At 54.2% G+C, this 17,509-nt stretch overlaps 5 protein-coding genes across 6 annotated transcripts; 3 read left to right on the plus strand and 2 right to left on the minus strand.

Annotated features, from left to right (window-relative positions):
• The first annotated feature begins 92 nt into the window (after positions 1–92).
• CAOG_00284 (long-chain-fatty-acid-CoA ligase) lies at positions 93–3,305 on the plus strand. The gene is made up of 2 exons (XM_004365098.2): positions 93–257; positions 1,271–3,305. Exons 1-2 carry the CDS (start codon positions 141–143, stop codon positions 3,104–3,106), a joined length of 1,953 nt encoding a protein of 650 aa, XP_004365155.1. The 5' UTR covers positions 93–140; the 3' UTR covers positions 3,107–3,305.
• Positions 3,306–3,499: 194 nt separating this feature from the next.
• CAOG_00285 (transmembrane protein) lies at positions 3,500–5,882 on the plus strand. The gene is made up of 5 exons (XM_004365099.2): positions 3,500–4,096; positions 4,342–4,490; positions 4,616–4,645; positions 4,767–4,866; positions 4,977–5,882. The coding sequence occupies exons 1-5, from the start codon at positions 3,574–3,576 to the stop codon at positions 5,756–5,758; spliced, it is 1,584 nt and encodes a 527-aa protein (XP_004365156.2). The 5' UTR covers positions 3,500–3,573; the 3' UTR covers positions 5,759–5,882.
• On the minus strand, positions 5,820–10,647 carry CAOG_00286 (the record flags this gene model as incomplete). 2 transcript variants are annotated; one of them, XM_004365100.2, is made up of 2 exons in its annotated part: positions 10,569–10,647; positions 5,820–9,452 (listed from the first exon to the last, which is right to left on the minus strand). In XM_004365100.2, the coding sequence occupies exons 1-2, from the start codon at positions 10,618–10,620 to the stop codon at positions 6,073–6,075; spliced, it is 3,432 nt and encodes a 1,143-aa protein (XP_004365157.2). In that variant the 5' UTR covers positions 10,621–10,647. The 2 variants fall into 2 exon arrangements, with proteins under 2 accessions (XP_004365157.2, XP_011269941.1); XM_011271639.1 differs by lacking the exon at positions 10,569–10,647 and adding an exon at positions 9,991–10,130 and having other exon boundaries at positions 6,073–9,452.
• A 793-nt stretch (positions 10,648–11,440) lies between these two features.
• CAOG_00287 (alpha mannosidase) lies at positions 11,441–16,633 on the plus strand. The gene is made up of 21 exons (XM_004365101.2): positions 11,441–11,757; positions 11,902–12,028; positions 12,141–12,226; positions 12,306–12,474; positions 12,560–12,749; positions 12,825–13,042; positions 13,123–13,215; positions 13,300–13,360; positions 13,439–13,494; positions 13,585–13,680; positions 13,770–13,915; positions 14,006–14,349; positions 14,438–14,502; positions 14,584–14,665; positions 14,735–14,832; positions 14,899–15,092; positions 15,204–15,360; positions 15,475–15,607; positions 15,705–15,989; positions 16,071–16,193; positions 16,265–16,633. The coding sequence occupies exons 1-21, from the start codon at positions 11,474–11,476 to the stop codon at positions 16,420–16,422; spliced, it is 3,165 nt and encodes a 1,054-aa protein (XP_004365158.2). The 5' UTR covers positions 11,441–11,473; the 3' UTR covers positions 16,423–16,633.
• On the minus strand, positions 16,475–17,489 carry CAOG_00288 (hypothetical protein). Its single transcript, XM_004365102.1, has 5 exons — positions 17,398–17,489; positions 17,131–17,206; positions 16,865–16,942; positions 16,698–16,778; positions 16,475–16,631 (listed from the first exon to the last, which is right to left on the minus strand). The coding sequence occupies exons 1-5, from the start codon at positions 17,476–17,478 to the stop codon at positions 16,552–16,554; spliced, it is 396 nt and encodes a 131-aa protein (XP_004365159.1). The 5' UTR covers positions 17,479–17,489; the 3' UTR covers positions 16,475–16,551.
• Between the last annotated feature and the right edge of the window lie 20 nt (positions 17,490–17,509).

A 17,509-nucleotide genomic window follows, 5' to 3' on the forward strand; every position in this document is an offset into this window, starting at 1 on the left:
CTGGCAAGAAGAAGAAGAAGGCGATTTCATTCATCTACATTGAAATCCAATCCATCCCTTTTTTTTGCTTTGAATTTTGCATCAAAGTAGTCTTTTTTTTTTTTTTTCTTCAGTTTCCCATCCTTTCGCTCAACTTTACCATGGCATCGGGCAGCACGACTTCGTCCAAGCACTGGACCGTCGCAGCAGACGGCGAAGTGCGTCTGAAGCAGACCCTCGAGGGCATGGGCTCCACGGCCCCGCTCACCGTGTTCGAGGTCAGTCCGTTTGTGTGCTTCTGTCAGCTGTTGTCAGTGTGACCCAAGCGAGAGAGAGAGATGGTCCATTTTATTATTATTATTATTTATTATTTAGTATTATTTTGCTTTTCTTTGCGCTTTTCTTCGCTCCTCCGTCGATTTCAACGCGACATCACTTGTTGATTTTCATTGCACTTTCTTTCATCACGCGCATGCTCGTCGTGCCAGACTGCAGCGAAGCCCGCGCAGCCGAGCGTCGAAGTCCGATGCATTGATTCGCCTTTTTTAATTTGATGTATTTTTTTTTTTTTTTTTTACTGATGATTTGAACTGGTTTTTTCCATACATCCTGTTTGGTTGCTGAGGGTCAAAGACAGGGGGAGTGGAGTGGGGTTGGGGGAACTGAGAGACTAACTGCAAAGTGCATATTTGAAAAAGAGGAAATACGGCAGACGGATGGAGCAGAGGCAGTGAATGACAAGGCGAAAATGCGCCGTTCTCAAAAGCAAACTGTCAACGAACACAAGTGGAAGCAGCAGTATTGACGTCCAACTCGGAGATGACAAACTCCACGAAGATTATTTACAACAAGTCGCTTGGTTTACATTTGGTAGACAAGTGGGGAGGGGGTGTTGAAGAGGAAATGGGGGAGGGAGAGGGAGTGAATCGTTGCCAATACCGTTGTTTTCCGTTTCGCTCAATGGCTTGCACAGTTCGTTCACCCATGCCCCCTGCACCACCACCACCACCACCCCCAAATTAAGCCAGCCACGTTTCAGCAGCAGTGGCTGGATTTGTGTGCAGATGTGCCGTGTTTTTGTTGTTGAAATGCCGTTTCGTACTTTGCACACCGAAAAACGTTTCGACAAATCGGGCAGCAACGTGATCCCCTTCCGTCAACCCGATGGCTGTTTGTCGTTTTTGGACTGTTTCTGGGTCTCAAAGACTCAAGAAGACCGCCCCAACAAGTACCACAATTGTGGATCTCGTCGCTCATTTCTTTTGCTTTTGTGCTTTTGGATTTCTCGCAGGTCTTCAAACGCACTGTCGACAAGTACCCCAAGAAGGACGCGCTCAAGGTCCAGCGCGGTGGCGGCTGGAAGACTTGGACGTGGCACATGTACTATGCGGACGTGTGCGCTGCCGCCAAGTCGATGATTGTTCTGGGTCTGCAGCCCTACCATGCCGTGGGCATTCTTGGCTTCAACTCGCCCGAGTGGTTTATTGCCGATCTGGCTGCCATCATTGCAGGCGGCTTTGCTGCCGGCATCTACACGACAAACTCGCCCGAGGCGTGCCACTATGTTGCCGAGCACTCGCGCGCCAACATCATCGTGGTCGAGGACGACCGTCAGCTGCAGAAGATTCTCGCCGTGCGCGACCGTCTCCCCAACCTCAAGGCCATCGTCCAGTACACTGGCACGGTGTCGAGCGACCTCAAGAAGAAGAACGTGTACGAGTGGGCCGACTTTATGCAGCTCGGCCGCGACATTCCAGACTTTGAGGTCCAGTGGCGCATCCAGGCGCTCAAGCCCAACCAGTGCGCCACGCTGATCTACACGTCTGGCACCACCGGCAACCCCAAGGCCGTCATGATCTCGCACGACAACATGACCTGGACCGCGCAGACCTGCATCAACATTCTCAAGGTTGTGCCCGAGGACGAGCTCATCAGCTACCTGCCTCTCTCGCACGTTGCTGCCCAGATGATTGACATCCATGCTCCGCTCGCCACCGGTCTCACTGTCTGGTTTGCCCAGCCCGACGCTCTCAAGGGAGGCCTGGTCAACACGCTGCGCGAGGTCCGCCCGACCGTCTTCCTCGGCGTCCCGCGCGTCTGGGAAAAGATGCAGGAGAAGATGCTGGCCATCGGCAAGCAGACCACTGGCCTGAAGAAGACGATTGCCACCTGGGCCAAGAGCATTGGTCTGGAGGGCAATCTTTCGCTCCAGAACGGCCGCGACGTGCCGTGGGGCTGGTCGATTGCCAACGGCCTGGTCTTCTCCAAGATCCGCGAGGCGCTTGGCCTCGACCGTTGCCGCATCCAGGCGACCGCCGCCGCGCCCATCACGCGCGAGACCCTCGAGTACTTTTTGTCGCTCAACATTCCCGTGTACGAGATTTACGGCATGTCCGAGTGCTCGGGCCCCCAGACGGTCTCCTTGCCCGAGACGTACCGCACGGGCTCGTGCGGCCCGTCCGTCCCCGGCACGGAGCTGCGCATCATGAACCCGGACAAGGACGGCAACGGCGAGATTTGCTTCCGCGGCCGACACGTCTTCATGGGCTACCTCTTTGACGAGGCCAAGACCCGCGAGGCGATTGACGACGACGGCTGGCTCCACTCCGGTGACATTGGCCGTGTCGACAGCCAGGGCCTTCTGTACATTACTGGCCGCCTGAAGGAGCTGCTCATCACCGCTGGTGGCGAGAACGTTGCGCCCGTCCCCATCGAAAACACCGTCAAGGAGAACCTGCCGTTCATCTCCAACTGCATTCTCATTGGCGACAAGCGCAAGTTCCTCACCATGCTCCTGACCCTCCGCTGCGAGCTTGACGACGAGGGTGCGCCCACCGAGCGTCTGTCCGAGCTCACTCTGCACGACACGCGCAAGCTTGGCTGCAACTCCACCCTTGTGGCCGAGGCAATTCTGGATCCCAACATTCGCGCTGAAATCCAGCGCGGCATTGACCGGGCCAACCACAAGGCCGTCTCGGCCGCTCAGCGCATTCAAAAGTGGGAGCTGATCGCCGGCGACTTTAGCATTCCCGGAGGCGAGCTTGGTCCTACTCTCAAGCTCAAGCGCCCACAAGTCGTGAGCAAGTATGCCGAGGTGATTGAGCGCTTCTACCATGGCACTGAATAACGAGATGAATGAATCGGCGAAACACAAGACAAAAAAGAATTATTGTTTTTGGCCATTTTGTTTGTCCCTCCCACCTCTCGCCACTCTCCTCTGGTTGAGGGGTCGAATGTTTTTTTTTGCTCATGTTGTTTGCAAGTTTTGAAATGAAATAAAGCATGTGTCGTTCAGCGTATCAGAATTGCGATGAACAATTGTTTACCCGCACGTTCCCCGCTTCGTACAGGAAAACGAAAAAAAAAACCCTCCGGACCAATGAATGTTCCGAATCCTCACGTTGAGCACCTTGCCAGCTGTTGTCCATCTGCCGTCAACAGCGTCAATCCAATCGACCTGAAAATGTGATTGATGCCATTTCCGGGTTTTGCGTCAAATTCACTTTTTGTTTTTGTTTTCTTTTTTTCTTTTTTTGATTGTTTTTCACTTGATTTTTGTTCTTTTTCTTGATCTCCGACAAGACAGCACACAAAATGGCAGCAGAAGCTGTTGTTGTTGTTGCTGCTGCTGCTGCTGCTGCTGCTGCGTCAACTGCAGCATCGGCCGAATCCGTCGTCGACACACTCGTGCGCAATGCGAGCGGCATCGGGCTGCAGTACAGCGTCACCGATCCCCCGCCTCTGCTTGTCGGATTGGGCTGGATGTTCTACATTGTTCCGCCCGCCGACGCGTCCTTCAGCCACATTGAGCAAGTGCCAGACTACATTGCAATGGCCACGCCGTACTTTCTCACGAGCATTCTGATCGAGCTCATCGTCAGTTTTGCCAAGCATCGCAAATCGTCGCTGCGCATCAACGACTCGCTCAGCTCGCTCTCGGCGGGAATCTGGTCGCAAGTCACCAAGGCGCTCCTCTACCCCTTCGACATTGCTGCGTACATTTGGTGCTACAATAATTTCTGCGTTTACGAGCTGCCATGGGATTCGCCATACACCTGGTGGTTTGGCATGCTCGGCGTGGATTTCGCCTACTATTGGCTGCATCGCGCTGCTCATGGTGAGTCTCTGTGTGTGTGTGTGTTTTTTTTTTGTTTTGTTGTTGTTGATGAAATTCGCAATCAAATTGCATGGGCCGTGGTGGCACACACCGGACACAACAAAAGAAAAAATCAAGCAAAACAAACAAAAAAAAAACTTGGAAACGGACAATTCTTTCGCGGTTGGTTTTGGACTTGTGGCCGATTTGGACTTGTGGCCGACACGCTCACATAAAAAACTTGTCTCAAATTGCATTGCAACCAGAAATCAACCTGCTGTGGGCAGGTCACGAGTACAACCTCACCACAGCTCTTCGTCAAGGAGTGTTGCAAGGTCCGACCGTGTTTTGCTTCTACCTTCCGTTGGCGTTGGTCTTGCCACCGCCTATTCTTGCAGTGCATAAGCACTTTAACGTGAGTCAACCATTTGTCACTGCTAGAGACTACGAGATGGGATTTTATTGCACATGCTTGCTCTCGCTCTCGTTCGTTCTCACGAGATTGGTTTTGTGTGCCGATTCTCTCGTCCGATTCAACAGACCTTGTATCAGTTCTGGATTCATACGCAAGTAAGGGGAGAATCAATTCGCTTCTCATTTTGAGCTTTTGCTACGGCCATTCGAGCACGATAGACTCAAATTTGACCATCACCGCTCCCCTCTCGCTTCATGTCGTGCCAATGTTGCACAGATGATCAAGAGTCTCGGCCCCCTGGAATGGATCTTGAACACACCTTCCCATCACGCAGTCCATCACGGCCGTAACCGCTACTGCATTGACAAAAACTATGGTAAAGTGTTTGAACTTGGCACGCTCTCCCAACTAACGTTTGGATTTTGCGTTCGTTGCGTGCTTTCGCACTTCCTGCCGCTCATCGCTCACCGCTCACCTCTTGCACAGGAGGCACCTTGATCATCTGGGATCGCCTCTTTGGCACGTTCCAGGCTGAGGCAGACCCGATTGTGTTTGGCGTGACGCATCCGTTGTCGACATGGGATCCAGTGTACACACAGTTTGCTCACATACGGCACATCTTCCGCAAGGCGTGGGCGATTCAAGGATGGCGCAACAAACTCGCCGTCTTCTTCTACGGCCCGGGATGGGACATCGGCAAGGCGAGAACCGGAGACTTGAACGACATTCCTGACGTGCGGGCTCCGTGGCCAAAGTACGATCGATCGCTCTCGGCAGTCATGGCAGGCTATGTGTTTGTCCACTTCCTGTTGCTGGTGGTCGCGTTGCAGCTCCTGACCTCAAACCTCCTCGCATACCCAGTGATGGTGTTGCTCGCGCTGTACATGCTCACGACGCTCAGCTCGTTTGGCGCGCTGCTCGACCACAAGCCGATGGCCAACGGGCTTGAGCTCGGCCGCATCCTTTCCGTGCTCGTGCTCGACACTGCAATCCGCGGCTACTTGGGACGCGACACACACGCCTTTTTCTGGTTGCCCCGCGCCCAGGTCTCCGACACTGTCCAATTTCAACTCGAGGTGCTCTGGACGATTCTGCTCGCCTCGGCCGGCTTCATGGTGATTCAGATGGCGGTTTCTCCTTCCAACGCGAGCTTGACTGACAAGCAACAAGCCAAGCTGCGCGAAGAAGCGCCCGTCCCTTCCACCTCCAGCACCACGCCGACGCCACTCGGTGCAAGACGCAGTCAACGGACGTTGTCATCTCGCTAAACGAGGTGTGTGCGTGTGTGTGTGTGCCTGGTATTGAACAGTATCGTGATACATTGAAAAAGGCGACAAATGTCATATTAAATGGCTCGTGTAATAGATCTTGTATCAAACAATCACTCCAACAACAACTAGGAGGTGACAAGCGGCTGTCGGAGGACGACAGCCACATCAACATCACTACAAACACCAACCATCAAGCAAAGGAAGAAGCACAGAAACTGGTTTGGTTAAAACGACATGAAAAAAAAAAAAGAGAAAAAGAAATAATGGGGAAAAAAAGAAAGAAAGGTTTCTAACCCGGAAGCGGGAGCGCTTTAGACGCGGTCGGTAGCGACGGCGCGGTTCTGGCGACGCTTGACGACGACAACAACGCCGACAGCGACAAAGGCAACGCCGGCAATGGCAAACACGCCAACAAAGCCGTTGCTCGAGCTGGTGACGGCTTCAACCACCTGGGCAAAGCCGACGGCGCGGCGGGTAGGAGCGCTGCAGCCAAGAGCAACGTTGACCGACGAGTAGACGGAAGCAGCAGTGTACAAGAAGCCGTTGAAGACAACGTTGCCAATGCAGCCGTTGAAGCCGTTGGGGTCGCCAAAAGTGTACTGGCCGAGGGCGAGGTGGTTGGTCGTGTTGACGGCAATGGTCGAGCCGATCGAGTTGCCAGTGACAGCTGCGCCGCCGTCGACGCTGAGCGAGCCAGACTTTTCAAACCACGTGGCAGTCAGAGTGTGCCACTGGCCGTCAAGGTACGTGTTGCCAGAGCTGGTGATGACAGCAGCGCCAGAGCCGGGGTTGAACTTGAAGACAACGTTGCCAGCGGCGGTGGTCTCGAGGGAAATGAAGTCGGTCGAGATGCCCTCCTGGTACAGGATGAGACCGGCGGCGGTGGTCTTGAAGTCAACGTTGAGCACGTTCAGAGACGAATCGCTGGGCACGAGGGGGTCGAACACAGCGCGGGACTGGCCAGAGGTGCCGGCGTTGTCAAAGTTGAAGACGGAGGCGGCGCAAGTGAAGGCAACGACGCGAGTGGAAAGGGCCGACTGGACATAGTCGAGGATGCCGTCAGTGCCGTCGAGGGAAATGTGCGAGATGCAGCCAGAGTAGGTGTGCGAGACGACAGCCGAGGGCACGGCGGCATCAAAGCCACCAATGTACAGGGGGCCAGTGGTGTTGACGGCAACGAGGGCGCCGACAGACGAGCCAACCACGGCGGCGGCAGAGTCGACAACGAGGCTGCCAGACTGGCCGTTGAAGGTGGCGACGACAGTGTGCTGGGTGTTGTCGTTGAGGGCAGCCTGGGTGGAGGTCAGGACACCAGCGCCCGAGCCGGGGTTCCACTTGAAGACAATGTGGCCGTTGGCAAGCTCGATCGAGATAAAGTCGGTGGCAATGCCGCCTTGGTACAGAAGGACGGCATCGCGGGCAGTGGTGGAGAACTTGAGCGAGATGGTGTTGGCAGCAGCCTCGATGGGGGTGAAGGTGGCAAACTTGGCGTACGAGGTAGCGTCAAAGCGGGCAGCGGGGGCGGTGCCGCAAACAAAGCCACGGACGCTCTTGGCAACGGCAGTGTTAAAGTCAACGGCGCGGTGGTAGATGTCGCTGACGAGCTTGAACGCCGAGACGCAGCCCTCAAACTTGCTGCCGTCGAAAATGCCAGCCTGGACAGTGAAGCCAGCGGGGAAGTTGCCAATGATGGCGTCGCCGGTGGTGTTGACAGCGACAAGGGCGCCCAGGGAGGAGCCAGAGATCGGGCCAGCGCCATCAACCGAGAGCCAAGCAACCTTGCCGATCCAGCCAAACTGGACAGTGTGAGCAGCGCCATCGGCGAGGCCAAAGCCCTGGACGAGGGTGCCGTTGCCAGAGCCAGCGTTCCAGGTCAGCTTGACAGCGCCGTGAACGAGCTGGACGGCAACGTGGTCGACGGAAATGCCGGGCTGGTAGAAGAGCGGGCCGTTAGCAGAGGCAGCGCGGAAGACAAACTGGACAGCGTTGCCGACGTTCTGGGGATCAATGTTGGGAATGCGGACGAACGACTTGGGGCCAAACCAGGCAGTGTGCTCGGGGGCGGCGGGGGTGCCAGGGCACGAAAGAGCGACGTTGGGGGCAGCGCCAGTGTCGTAGACAAAGTCACGAGTGTAGGCGAGGGGGGAGACGGAGAGCTCACGAATGCACAGGTCGGGGTTGGCATAGAAGTCGAGGGCACCAGCGGTGACGATGGAGGGGGTGGGCACGCCGCCGACAAAGAGAGGGGTGTAGCTGGTGGTGTTGACAGAGATGGTCGAGCCAGAGGACGTGCCAGTGACGGTTTGGCCATCGACGGTGAGGCTGCCAGACTTTTGCAACCAGGAGAGCGTGACAGTGTGCCACTGGTTGTCGTCAACGCTCGCGACACCCGAGGTCAGCGTGGCAGCGCCAGAGCCGGGGTTGAACTTGGCCTGAACAAAGCCGTTGAGGATTTGGATGCTGACGTAGTCGGTCTGGAGGCCAGATTGGTAGAGGAGGAAGCCATTGTAGGCGGAGGTGCGGAACTCGAACGAGATCGTGTTGGTCTGAACGGCATCGTCGTAGAGCGGGACGGTGAACTGGGCGTACGAGTTGACGCCAAAGTGGGCAACCTTGTTGTCGACGCACTCGAGGCTGGCGGGAGCACCAGAGTACAAGTCGTTGACAAAGTCGATGGCCTTCGAGTAGCCGGAAATGTAGACGTCACGAATGCAGCCGTCAAAGGTGAGCGAGATGAGCGAGCCGGGGAGGCCAGCAACGTCGGCAGGGATGACGACACCAAGAATCAGGGGGCGGTCAAAGTTGAGCATGCTCAGGGCGCCGGGGGTGGTCAGGTAGGCGACGCTGGTGTCGTCGACTTGGACGGCAATGTTCTTGCCAGTGATCCAAACCTGAACAGAGTGCCACTTGCCGTCGTTCAGGGAAGTGCCGGTCGCGACAGAGCCAATGCCAGAGCCGCAGTTGGCGCGGGTGGTGAAGACACCCGAGACGAGCTCAAACGAGAGAAAGTCGGTGCGCGAGCTGCCCTGGAAGGCGAGCAGGCTGTCACCGCTGACAGTGCGGAACGAGAAGCCAAAGTACGAAAGGTCGTTCTTGTAGACCTGGATGGTGGGGAGGCGGGCGACAGCGTTCGTGTCGAAATAGGCAATCGTGCTCGAGCCAGTGTCACCGCAGGCGCCAAGGGTGAAGGTGCCAGAGGCGTCGGCAAAGTGGCGGCTGGTCATGGCGAAGGGGACAAAGACGCGGCGAATGCAGCCAACAAAGGTGGTGATTCCGACCGAGTTGGGCGAGACGGAGGGCGCACCGCCGACAAAGAAGGGGCCAGAGGTGTTGGTGGCAAGGGTGGCCTGAGCGCTGGTGATGGTGCCAGCAAGGGCGCCGTCGACAAAGATGCTGGCGTCGCGGTAGAGCAGCTGGACGCGGAGAGTGTGCCAGTTGCCGTCAGCGTACGTGGAGGCGGAGGTGGAGAAGACAGTGGGACCGCCGAGGCCGCCAGTGTTAAACTTGAAGGCAATCGCGCCGCCGACAAGCTCAGCGCCGAAAAAGTCGTTGCCGAGGCCGCCCTGGTAGTAGAGCAGGCCGTTTGCGTCGGTTGTGCTAAAGTCGAGCGAGAAGGCAGCAACCTCGTCGCCGAGGACCACCTGGGGGAATTGGGCATACTGACCGGCGCCAGCAAAGCCAGCAGAGTCGGCTGTCAAGGCACACGGTGGTACAAAGTCAGTGTCAGGCAAAGAGGGATGGAAAGAAGAAGAGGCGCTCTGCTCGGTTACAACAACAATCCGAAAAAGAAAAAAGAAAGAAAGCGCCGAACCACATTATGACATTTACCAAAAAAGGGGCGACAGGACCTGTCAAACTTTTTGGAGGGTTGGACGGTTTCCTTTTTTTTTTCTTTTTTCTTTTTGTATTTTCTCGACTTTTCATTTTGGCTCAAAAAGGGAAAGCAAGATCTTCCACCCACCTCGACGCTTTATCAGCACTTCATTCCAGACGAGGTGAAGCAGCTGGGAAAAAAAAAAAGAAAGCAGGAAAAGAGACGCTGGAGTGCCATACACCCATCCGACACCCTCTCCTTGTGCATGATTGTGCGCTCAGCTGAGTGAATGATTCATGAAGGGGAAAAAAAGAAAAAAGAAAAGCACACAACAAAAAGAAAAGAAAAAAAAAAAGAAAAGAGCCACGAGGGTCCTGCCGAGCCTTTTTGTTTTTTGTTTTTGTGTCGTGCTCACGTTCGCATTCTCGCTGAGATCCAGACTGCACGGAGGGTTGCTGCGACGCGTGTTTGCAACACTTCTGCACGGGGCTGCAGAGGCGGATGGCGAGCGCAACAGCGAGATCTAAAAGCAAGGATTCGCACGCTCATTTTGCTGCTTCTTGTCATTTTTCAAAAAAAAAAAGTGTAATTTTCATCATCGCCTCGTCACCCGAGCAGCTGACGGCTTTTGGGGCAGAGGCGGTGCATGGAGCAGCCACACACACGCGACCGCTCCCTGATCCTGCTGGCAGGAGACGCCGATTGGCAACAAGAGAGCGCGAGAGAAAGAACAGAAAAAAAAGGAGAAAAAAAGAGCGCGCCTTTTAATTTTTTGTCAAACTCATCAAGTTTCCTGGAAACAAAAACACCTTGAAAAGAAGCTGAAAAGTCACCAGCGACACATTGAAAAGGTCATGGAAAAGGGGTCACCAGCAACAAAAACAGAAAGAGATCGGCAGAGAGGAAGAGGAGAGAAAGAGAAAGAGAACAAAGAGCAAAGAGGAAAGCATGGGATGGCAAGGGGGAAAAAGCGTGATAGATCTTGCTGCATACCAGAAGCGAAGCCGATGAGGGCAACAGCGAGCAAAAGAATAGAAGCACGCATTAGAAGGAAAAAGAAGAAAAAAAAAGATGAAGACTGACTATTCCCGATTCGGCGAACGGAAACCGAAAAACAACAAAAAAACCAAAAACCAAAAAACCAAAACTAAAACCAAATCACCTCCCCCGCAGGTTCGCCACGAGCAGCCCCAGCCAAGCACAGAATACAAGAGCCTTTGTCGGAGACAAAGCCCCCCTCCCACTGCGACACTCCGACGGGCAGAAACAATCGGGCCAGCGAACGAACAAAAATAACCCCAAAACACCGAACTTGTCAAATCAATTACGAAAAACACCAAGGTCCAATCGCGCACTTCGCTCTGTCGCTCGAGCAGCGCAGCGCGACTGCAGTACAACCACCAACAACAAATGCAGCATCCAACACACACCCTGTGGGTGTCCGATGAGCGCGCCGGTGCACACGGTCGGCTGCTGCGAGTTGACCCACGCACAGCAATGGACGGAGATGCGAAAGTTCGCTTTTTCAAACTTGTTACCATGCTAACAAAACCGCCAGTCGCCTACGAAACCGGTCGTGGAGCACGGCAGTTGCACAAGGTCTTTGTGAGGGTCTGCACGATGGAAGTATGCCATGGTTGGTATCCCGGATCGCGTCGCTGTCTGAACCGCAATGATCAGGCTTTGGATGTGCGTTTGTTTGTTTTTGCCACAACAAATGTTCCAAGTAAAGTCCATGCCGCAAAATTCGCCCCGACAAAATTCATCATCAACAAACAACACACAACAAAAAACCGCGCCCATCGTCTTGCTTCGCCGTGAGTTTTTGGTGATTGGGCGGCGAACGAGCAAGACCACTCACTCTTCAAAAACAATCTTGCCCCTCTCGCCCGCTCGTGATGGCGCAGACCACTGCCCGACAGCCGCCTCCGCCACAAAAGCACACCAATGTGACGATCGAGCGTGTGGAAAAGCTGCTCTCTGGCATCTACTTTACCGACGCCAACTTGGGCCATCCGCACCTCGTCTACGGCGGTGATTTGCCGTGCGCCACCCGCCAGCCCTTCGCCCACCTGCTCCACCGGCCGGCCACGGGGACCTCGCGACCCACATTCGCACAAGTGCTCTCCGACGGTGACGGTGGCTTCACCCGGGTCGAGCGCACCAAGTCGTTTGGGCCGTCGTAAGAAGTTCAGAACTTGCGACGAGGTTCGCATCATCACTCCGGAGACTTTTGATTCTAACTCTCTCGTGTGACTGTATTGCCTTGTCATGACGTGATTTGGGGGGCAATCTCATGGGCGGACTGGCGTGTTGCGCCTGGCAGGTGGACCACTCACTGGTTTGCGTTCGATTTGGTCATTCCGCCCGCCTGGGCTGGTCGCGAGGTCCACTTTCGCTGGAATTCCAACAGCGAAGCGCTCATCTACGACGAGCATGGCGAGCCGCGGCAGGTTTGGATGGCAATTCCGCCTTGTTTGAGTTTGTTTTAGTTTGTTGCGATTCTGGTTTCCAAATTGACCGAGTATGCATCGTGATTGGTTACAAATCTGTGACTCTTCTCAGGGCTTGACAGGCGGCGACGGTTGTGATGTACGCTCCGAGTACATTGTCACGCGATCGGCCCGCGAGGGAGGCGAAACTCGACGCATGTACGTGTTCATTGGCGACATTGTTTGAGCGATGTTTCGGCTCTGAAACTCACTCCCACCTTGTACCACACGACCGTAGCTATGTTGAGATGGCTGCCAACGGCATGTTTGGTGTTGGCGACAATGGCTTGATCAATCCCCCCAACGAAAACCGCTTTTTCGACATTTCCTTGTGCGAGCTTGCGGTGTTTGATCGCGAGCTTTGGCTCCTCATCCAAGACGTCAGGACGCTATACGATCTCTCCAAAGTACTACAGCAACATGTCCAGTCCGTGCTTGATGTTGGCTTGCAAGTTGTTCTCAATGTTATTTGTTTGGCACCTTTCCCCACAGACTTTTGCCGACAACTCACCGCGCAAGCTCCAGGCCGCGCTGTCCGCTAACAAGATTGCAAACCTGATCGATCCCCGTGATCGCTCGACGTACCCGGCTGCGCGGACAGTCGCCGCCGCATTCTTTTCCCAGCGAAATGGCGACAGTCAGCACTCGATTTCTGCTATTGGACATTGCCATATCGACACTGGTCAGTGTGTAACAGCAGCGGAGTTGCCCTACGAGGTTGTCGCACTCGCGCTCACTTGCCCAAATCGTTGTGCAGCGTGGTTGTGGCCGTACGACGAAACGATTCGCAAATGCGCGCGCAGCTTTGCCACGGTGGATCGGTACATGGATGACTATCCCGAGCTCAAGTTTGCTTGCTCACAAGCCCAGCAACTGGACTGGATTCGTCTCTACTACCCTGGACTCTTCTCTCGCCTTCGCGAGCGAGTCAAGCAAGGGCGCTTCATTCCAGTCGGTGGAGCCTGGGTTGAGATGGCAAGTTACATTCACCGTTCATGCACAGACAGTCACGCAGTTCTGCTCAATATGCCATGATTGACGTTTTGATCGAGCAGGATGGCAACATTCCGAGCGGAGAAGCCATGGCCCGCCAGTTCCTTTATGGCCAAACGTTCTTCCAACGCGAATTTGGAATTACCTGCAAAGAGGTAGAGTGCACTGCATTGCATTGCATTGTGAGTGTACGAGCGCAAACGGTTGCCGCAACTGCTGACTTTGCCCTCCCTTTGCAGTTTTGGTTGCCCGACACGTTCGGCTACTCGGCACAGTTGCCTCAATTGATGCGCCAAGCCGGTACGAGCAAAATCATGGCGACTGGGTTTGCTGGCGTATGATTTGGTTGTCTGACCTCGTGTTTGGTCGTTTTGTCAGGCATTTCGCGCTTTGTGACTCAGAAGTTAAGCTGGAACCTGATCAACAAGTTTCCGGTGAGACCCGTCAATCACACACGTCTGACGATGGTAGTGCTTGCCTTCTCACTTGTTGCTGAACCCGTTCTGACCCTGCTCGCTCTTTAGCACAACACCTTTCACTGGGAAGGCATCGATGGCTCCCGCGTGCTGACTCATTTCCCGCCAGCCGATACCTACAACTCTCAAGTCTTGCCTGACGAGGTACCTGCTGGTTTGTGGGAATATTGTTTTTTTTTTGGTTTTTTGGTCGTTTGTTACATTTCACCTTTCGGTTGCGTTTTCTTTGACAGGTGATGAAGTCCATTACAAACTTCAAAGACCATGGCCGATCACGCGAGTCCATGATGCTCTTTGGCCACGGTGATGGTGGAGGCGGCCCGCAAATGGTCATGCTTGAGCGGATGCGTCGCATGCAAGATTGCGACGGCGTGCCCAAGTACGTGTTTGTGCTCTTGACATGTTTGTTTTGCTTTGAACTGATCGTTTCAATTGCGGCTGTCCTTTTTTTTTTTTTTTTGTTTCAAAGAATCAATGTCCGCTCGCCCGACGAATTCTTCACCCGCGTCGAGGCCGAAATGGCCCAGGAAGACCAGCTGCTGACGTGGGTCGGTGAGCTCTACCTCGAGCTGCACCGTGGCACGTACACATCGCAGGCCAACAACAAGAAAGGAAATCGCAAGGGAGAGCTGCTGCTGCGCAACGTCGAGATGCTCGTGTCAATTGTGCAAGCTCTCAACCTTCCGGGACCTGCCGAGGCCAAATCCGAGCTTGACCGTCTTTGGAAGCTGCTCTTGCTCAACCAGTTCCACGACGTGCTTCCTGGCAGCTCTATCGCTATGGTTTATCGCGATTCGGACCGCCATTATGCCGGTACCTGTTTCCCTGGTTGTGTTTGTTGTTGGCTTGTGGCAGGAATCGGCAGATGACTGATTTCATGGTTTTTTTCCCCCCGCTCCAGATATTACCGCTTCCGGTAATTCGCTGCTCCAGACTGCACTGTCCACTCTGTCGTCGAGCTCGAAGGTATGTCACGCGTCGTCTTTGTGGTTTGGACTTGCGGTTGGATGAACCACTCACCCTCTGTTTGTTTTTGTGCATGAGAAGACGTCCAACGAATCTCTCGTCGTCATGAACACCCTGAGCTGGGAGCGGACGAGTGTAGTGCAGACTGCCGACGGAGGATTCGGTAACGATCTGCGTTTCGTTGTTCGTCGCAGTGCACGCTTTTGCTCAACGCCGTCTTTTCGGTTTGCAGGTTTGGTCACGGTTCCTGCGATTGGTACTTCCCTCGTCCCGTCCGAGAGCATCCAAGACATCAGCGCGCCCGTCGTAGCTCAGAAGACCGATTCCAATGTGAGTTATCTCAAGTGGTTTTGTGTTTGCGGTGCAGGTGTCCAAATTCACAACATTGCTGCGCAGACTTGGATCCTTGAGAACAATGTTTTGCGCGCCGAGTTCAACGCACAAGGCGCCCTCATCAGCCTGATTCAGTCTGAAACGGGTCGCGAAGCCATCGCTCGCGGTGGCGATGGCGGCAATCGGTTTGTGCTGTTCGATGACATTCCTCTCTTCTGGGACGCTTGGGATATGCAAGAGTACCATCTCGAGAAAAGGTTAGGGTTGGCGGACACTCTATTTGTGGTGGATCTCGCGCAATATTGTGTTTTTCGCTCACTCTCACTTGTTTTTTTTTTGTCGACGGTTGACTTTCATTGCCTCCTTAGCCACCTTGTTCACAGCGACGCCGGCGTTGTTGTTCGACCGACTGTGTCTCCTCTGGTTGGCGAGCTCGAGTTCACCATTCCGATTTCTGCCCGCTCAACCATCAGGCAAACCGTTCGGTTGACGCACGGCCAGCGCTTTGTCGAGTTTGCGACGCAGGTGCGACTCCCATATGCAAAGATTGTTGGTACTGTTCATGCACAGACTCACAAGTATTCTCCGTAAAAATCTGGGTGGGCTGTCTCTACTCTGGTTTCGTCTGGTTTCCATCAGGTCGACTGGCACGAGGCGCGCAAATGTCTCAAGGTCGAATTCCCGATGAACGTTCGCACCAGCCTTGCGACATATGACATCCAGTTTGGCTTTGTTCAGCGTCCGACCCACACCAACACGTCCTGGGATATGGGTATGACAAAGCTCCAATCATTGTCGTGTTCTCTAGCAGCTTGCCGGAGGGAGTTGCAAATGCTCATCTGTTTCCTTCCATTCTTCCCGCTCGACAGCCAAGTTTGAAGTCTGTGGCCACCGTTACGGCGATCTCTCCGAGCACGGATTTGGCATTGCGCTTCTGAATGATTGCAAGTACGGATACTCGGCTCGAGGCAATGTCATGCGCCTGTCTCTGCTCCGCGCGCCCAAGGCACCCGATGCGGAATGCGACATGGGTCTGCACACGTTTACGTACGCCATCATGCCTCACCAAGGGTCATTCCAGGAGGGCGGTGTTGTGCGAGCTGCTGCGGAGCTCAACTCGCCGCTCTTGGTGGTTCCAGGTCATGCTCAGAGTCGTAAGTTGGCGTCTAGTCGAGTTGCTAGAGAGTTTGATTTTTATGGACACAGCTCACTGTGCTTTCCTTCGAAAACACAAGGCTCGTTCTTTTCGTTGCTGCCCGCATCGACGAGCGTGGTGATTGAGGCAATCAAGCCAGCCGAATCCGCCCCCAAGAAGCTTGTACTACGCCTGTTCGAGTCGTATGGAGGGCAGGCTCGCGGTAACTAGACAATAGTTGATTTTGTGCGTACCTGCTGGATTCAGCGTTTTCTCATCGTTTCACGTCGACAGTCACGCTTGCCAGCACGCTCCCGATTGCCAGTGTTCAGCTCTCCAACATTATCGAGGTTGATTCGGGCAGTCCTCTCGACTGGAATCAGGCGACAGGGGTGACGTTGACATTCCATGCTTTTGAGGTCAAAACTCTGCTCGTTACGCTTCAAGAGTAATCGCGAGACTCACGAGAGACTTTGACACGAACTTTGGAATCCACGACGGATTGTCTTTCATGCTTGTATGATAGTTGTTACAAATCAAAAAAGTGTCAAACAAAAAAATAATACCAACATTTTTCACTATTATGCGCGACCTCGCAGAACATTAGCATCCTCACTACTTAGACTGTTGAGCAAATACCCGCTAGCAAGGTGTGGTTTGTCTGCGTGGGAGTTCAGCGTCAGTTAACACGATGCATCATTGACCAACGCAAACCAAAATCCCTTACTTTGAAGCTCGTAGAGCTGAGCTGTCTTGAATTTCACGTCTTGCCGTGTCAGCTCCAATTGCTTGTCAATATTATCGCGATCTACAAAGCATGGTCCATGTGCAGTTTCGAGGTTGTATAAGCGGGGGTCGACCTCGAAACCAAATCTGCTTGCACTCGAAACAAACCTTTCTGAATCATCCCAATGGCTTTGTCCTTCTGCACGCGCAGGAAGAGCGGCCCGATGGCCATCCACAGCTTTGATCCTGCAGAATAAAGAGCATGCACATATGTAGGCCAAAAGTGAGTCTGGGCATGAGTGAGTATGAGTGGGCGAAGGAAGTTCCCATGTGAACCCCTCTGGCCTGTGTCACTGCTTCAGTCCCCCACCACGGCGACCCAATCCATGCCAGCTACACACACATAAACATGCACATGCACTCCAGTTGCTTACCTTCGCTGGGCGGGATTGCCTTGATGCCGTTGACGGCCTCGCGACAACTCTGTCGTTTCCTGTCGAGTTCGACCATCTGTGTGTGCCACCGTTCCCGCCAACCCCCGCCAGTCATCAGTCATCAGTCATCCGTCGTGCAACAGTTCAAGTGAGATTGAGATTGTGAGATTGTGAGCTTTTGTTGAGACTCGTCATTCGTCTCACTCATTCCTCCCTTGTTGTCCCCCCCCCTGTTCCCCCATGTTCCCCCTCTGCATCCAGTCTCACCTCCTGCTTCCCGTCAAGCACTTCCTCAGCCAGCGCTTCAACGCGAGCCAAGTCGCTCAGCAAATTCTGCACGTTCGCCATTCGCAGTAAACACCAAAATAAAAAAAAGACT

The sequence above is a fragment of the Capsaspora owczarzaki genome (genome assembly GCF_000151315.2).
Source record: "Capsaspora owczarzaki ATCC 30864 unplaced genomic scaffold supercont2.1, whole genome shotgun sequence".
Classification (NCBI taxonomy): Eukaryota; class Filasterea; order Ministeriida; family Capsasporidae; genus Capsaspora; species Capsaspora owczarzaki.

Bases quoted from the DNA above. Each gene is read 5' to 3' on its own strand.
- CAOG_00287 (XM_004365101.2), top strand. From the start codon at position 11,474: ATGGCGCAGACCACTGCCCGACAGCCGCCTCCGCCACAAAAGCACACC. The intron at 13,916-14,005 runs GTACGTGTTTGT...TTTGTTTCAAAG, and splicing joins GATTGCGACGGCGTGCCCAA to AATCAATGTCCGCTCGCCCG. The intron at 15,093-15,203 runs GTTAGGGTTGGC...TTGCCTCCTTAG, and splicing joins GAGTACCATCTCGAGAAAAG to CCACCTTGTTCACAGCGACG.
- CAOG_00288 (XM_004365102.1), bottom strand. From the start codon at position 17,478: ATGGCGAACGTGCAGAATTTGCTGAGCGACTTGGCTCGCGTTGAAGCG. The intron at 17,207-17,397 runs GTGAGACTGGAT...TGGCACACACAG, and splicing joins TGCTTGACGGGAAGCAGGAG to ATGGTCGAACTCGACAGGAA. The intron at 16,779-16,864 runs GTTTGTTTCGAG...CATGCTTTGTAG, and splicing joins CATTGGGATGATTCAGAAAG to ATCGCGATAATATTGACAAG.
- CAOG_00284 (XM_004365098.2), top strand. From the start codon at position 141: ATGGCATCGGGCAGCACGACTTCGTCCAAGCACTGGACCGTCGCAGCA. The intron at 258-1,270 runs GTCAGTCCGTTT...GATTTCTCGCAG, and splicing joins CCCCGCTCACCGTGTTCGAG to GTCTTCAAACGCACTGTCGA.
- CAOG_00285 (XM_004365099.2), top strand. From the start codon at position 3,574: ATGGCAGCAGAAGCTGTTGTTGTTGTTGCTGCTGCTGCTGCTGCTGCT. The intron at 4,491-4,615 runs GTGAGTCAACCA...CCGATTCAACAG, and splicing joins CAGTGCATAAGCACTTTAAC to ACCTTGTATCAGTTCTGGAT. The intron at 4,867-4,976 runs GTAAAGTGTTTG...CCTCTTGCACAG, and splicing joins CTGCATTGACAAAAACTATG to GAGGCACCTTGATCATCTGG.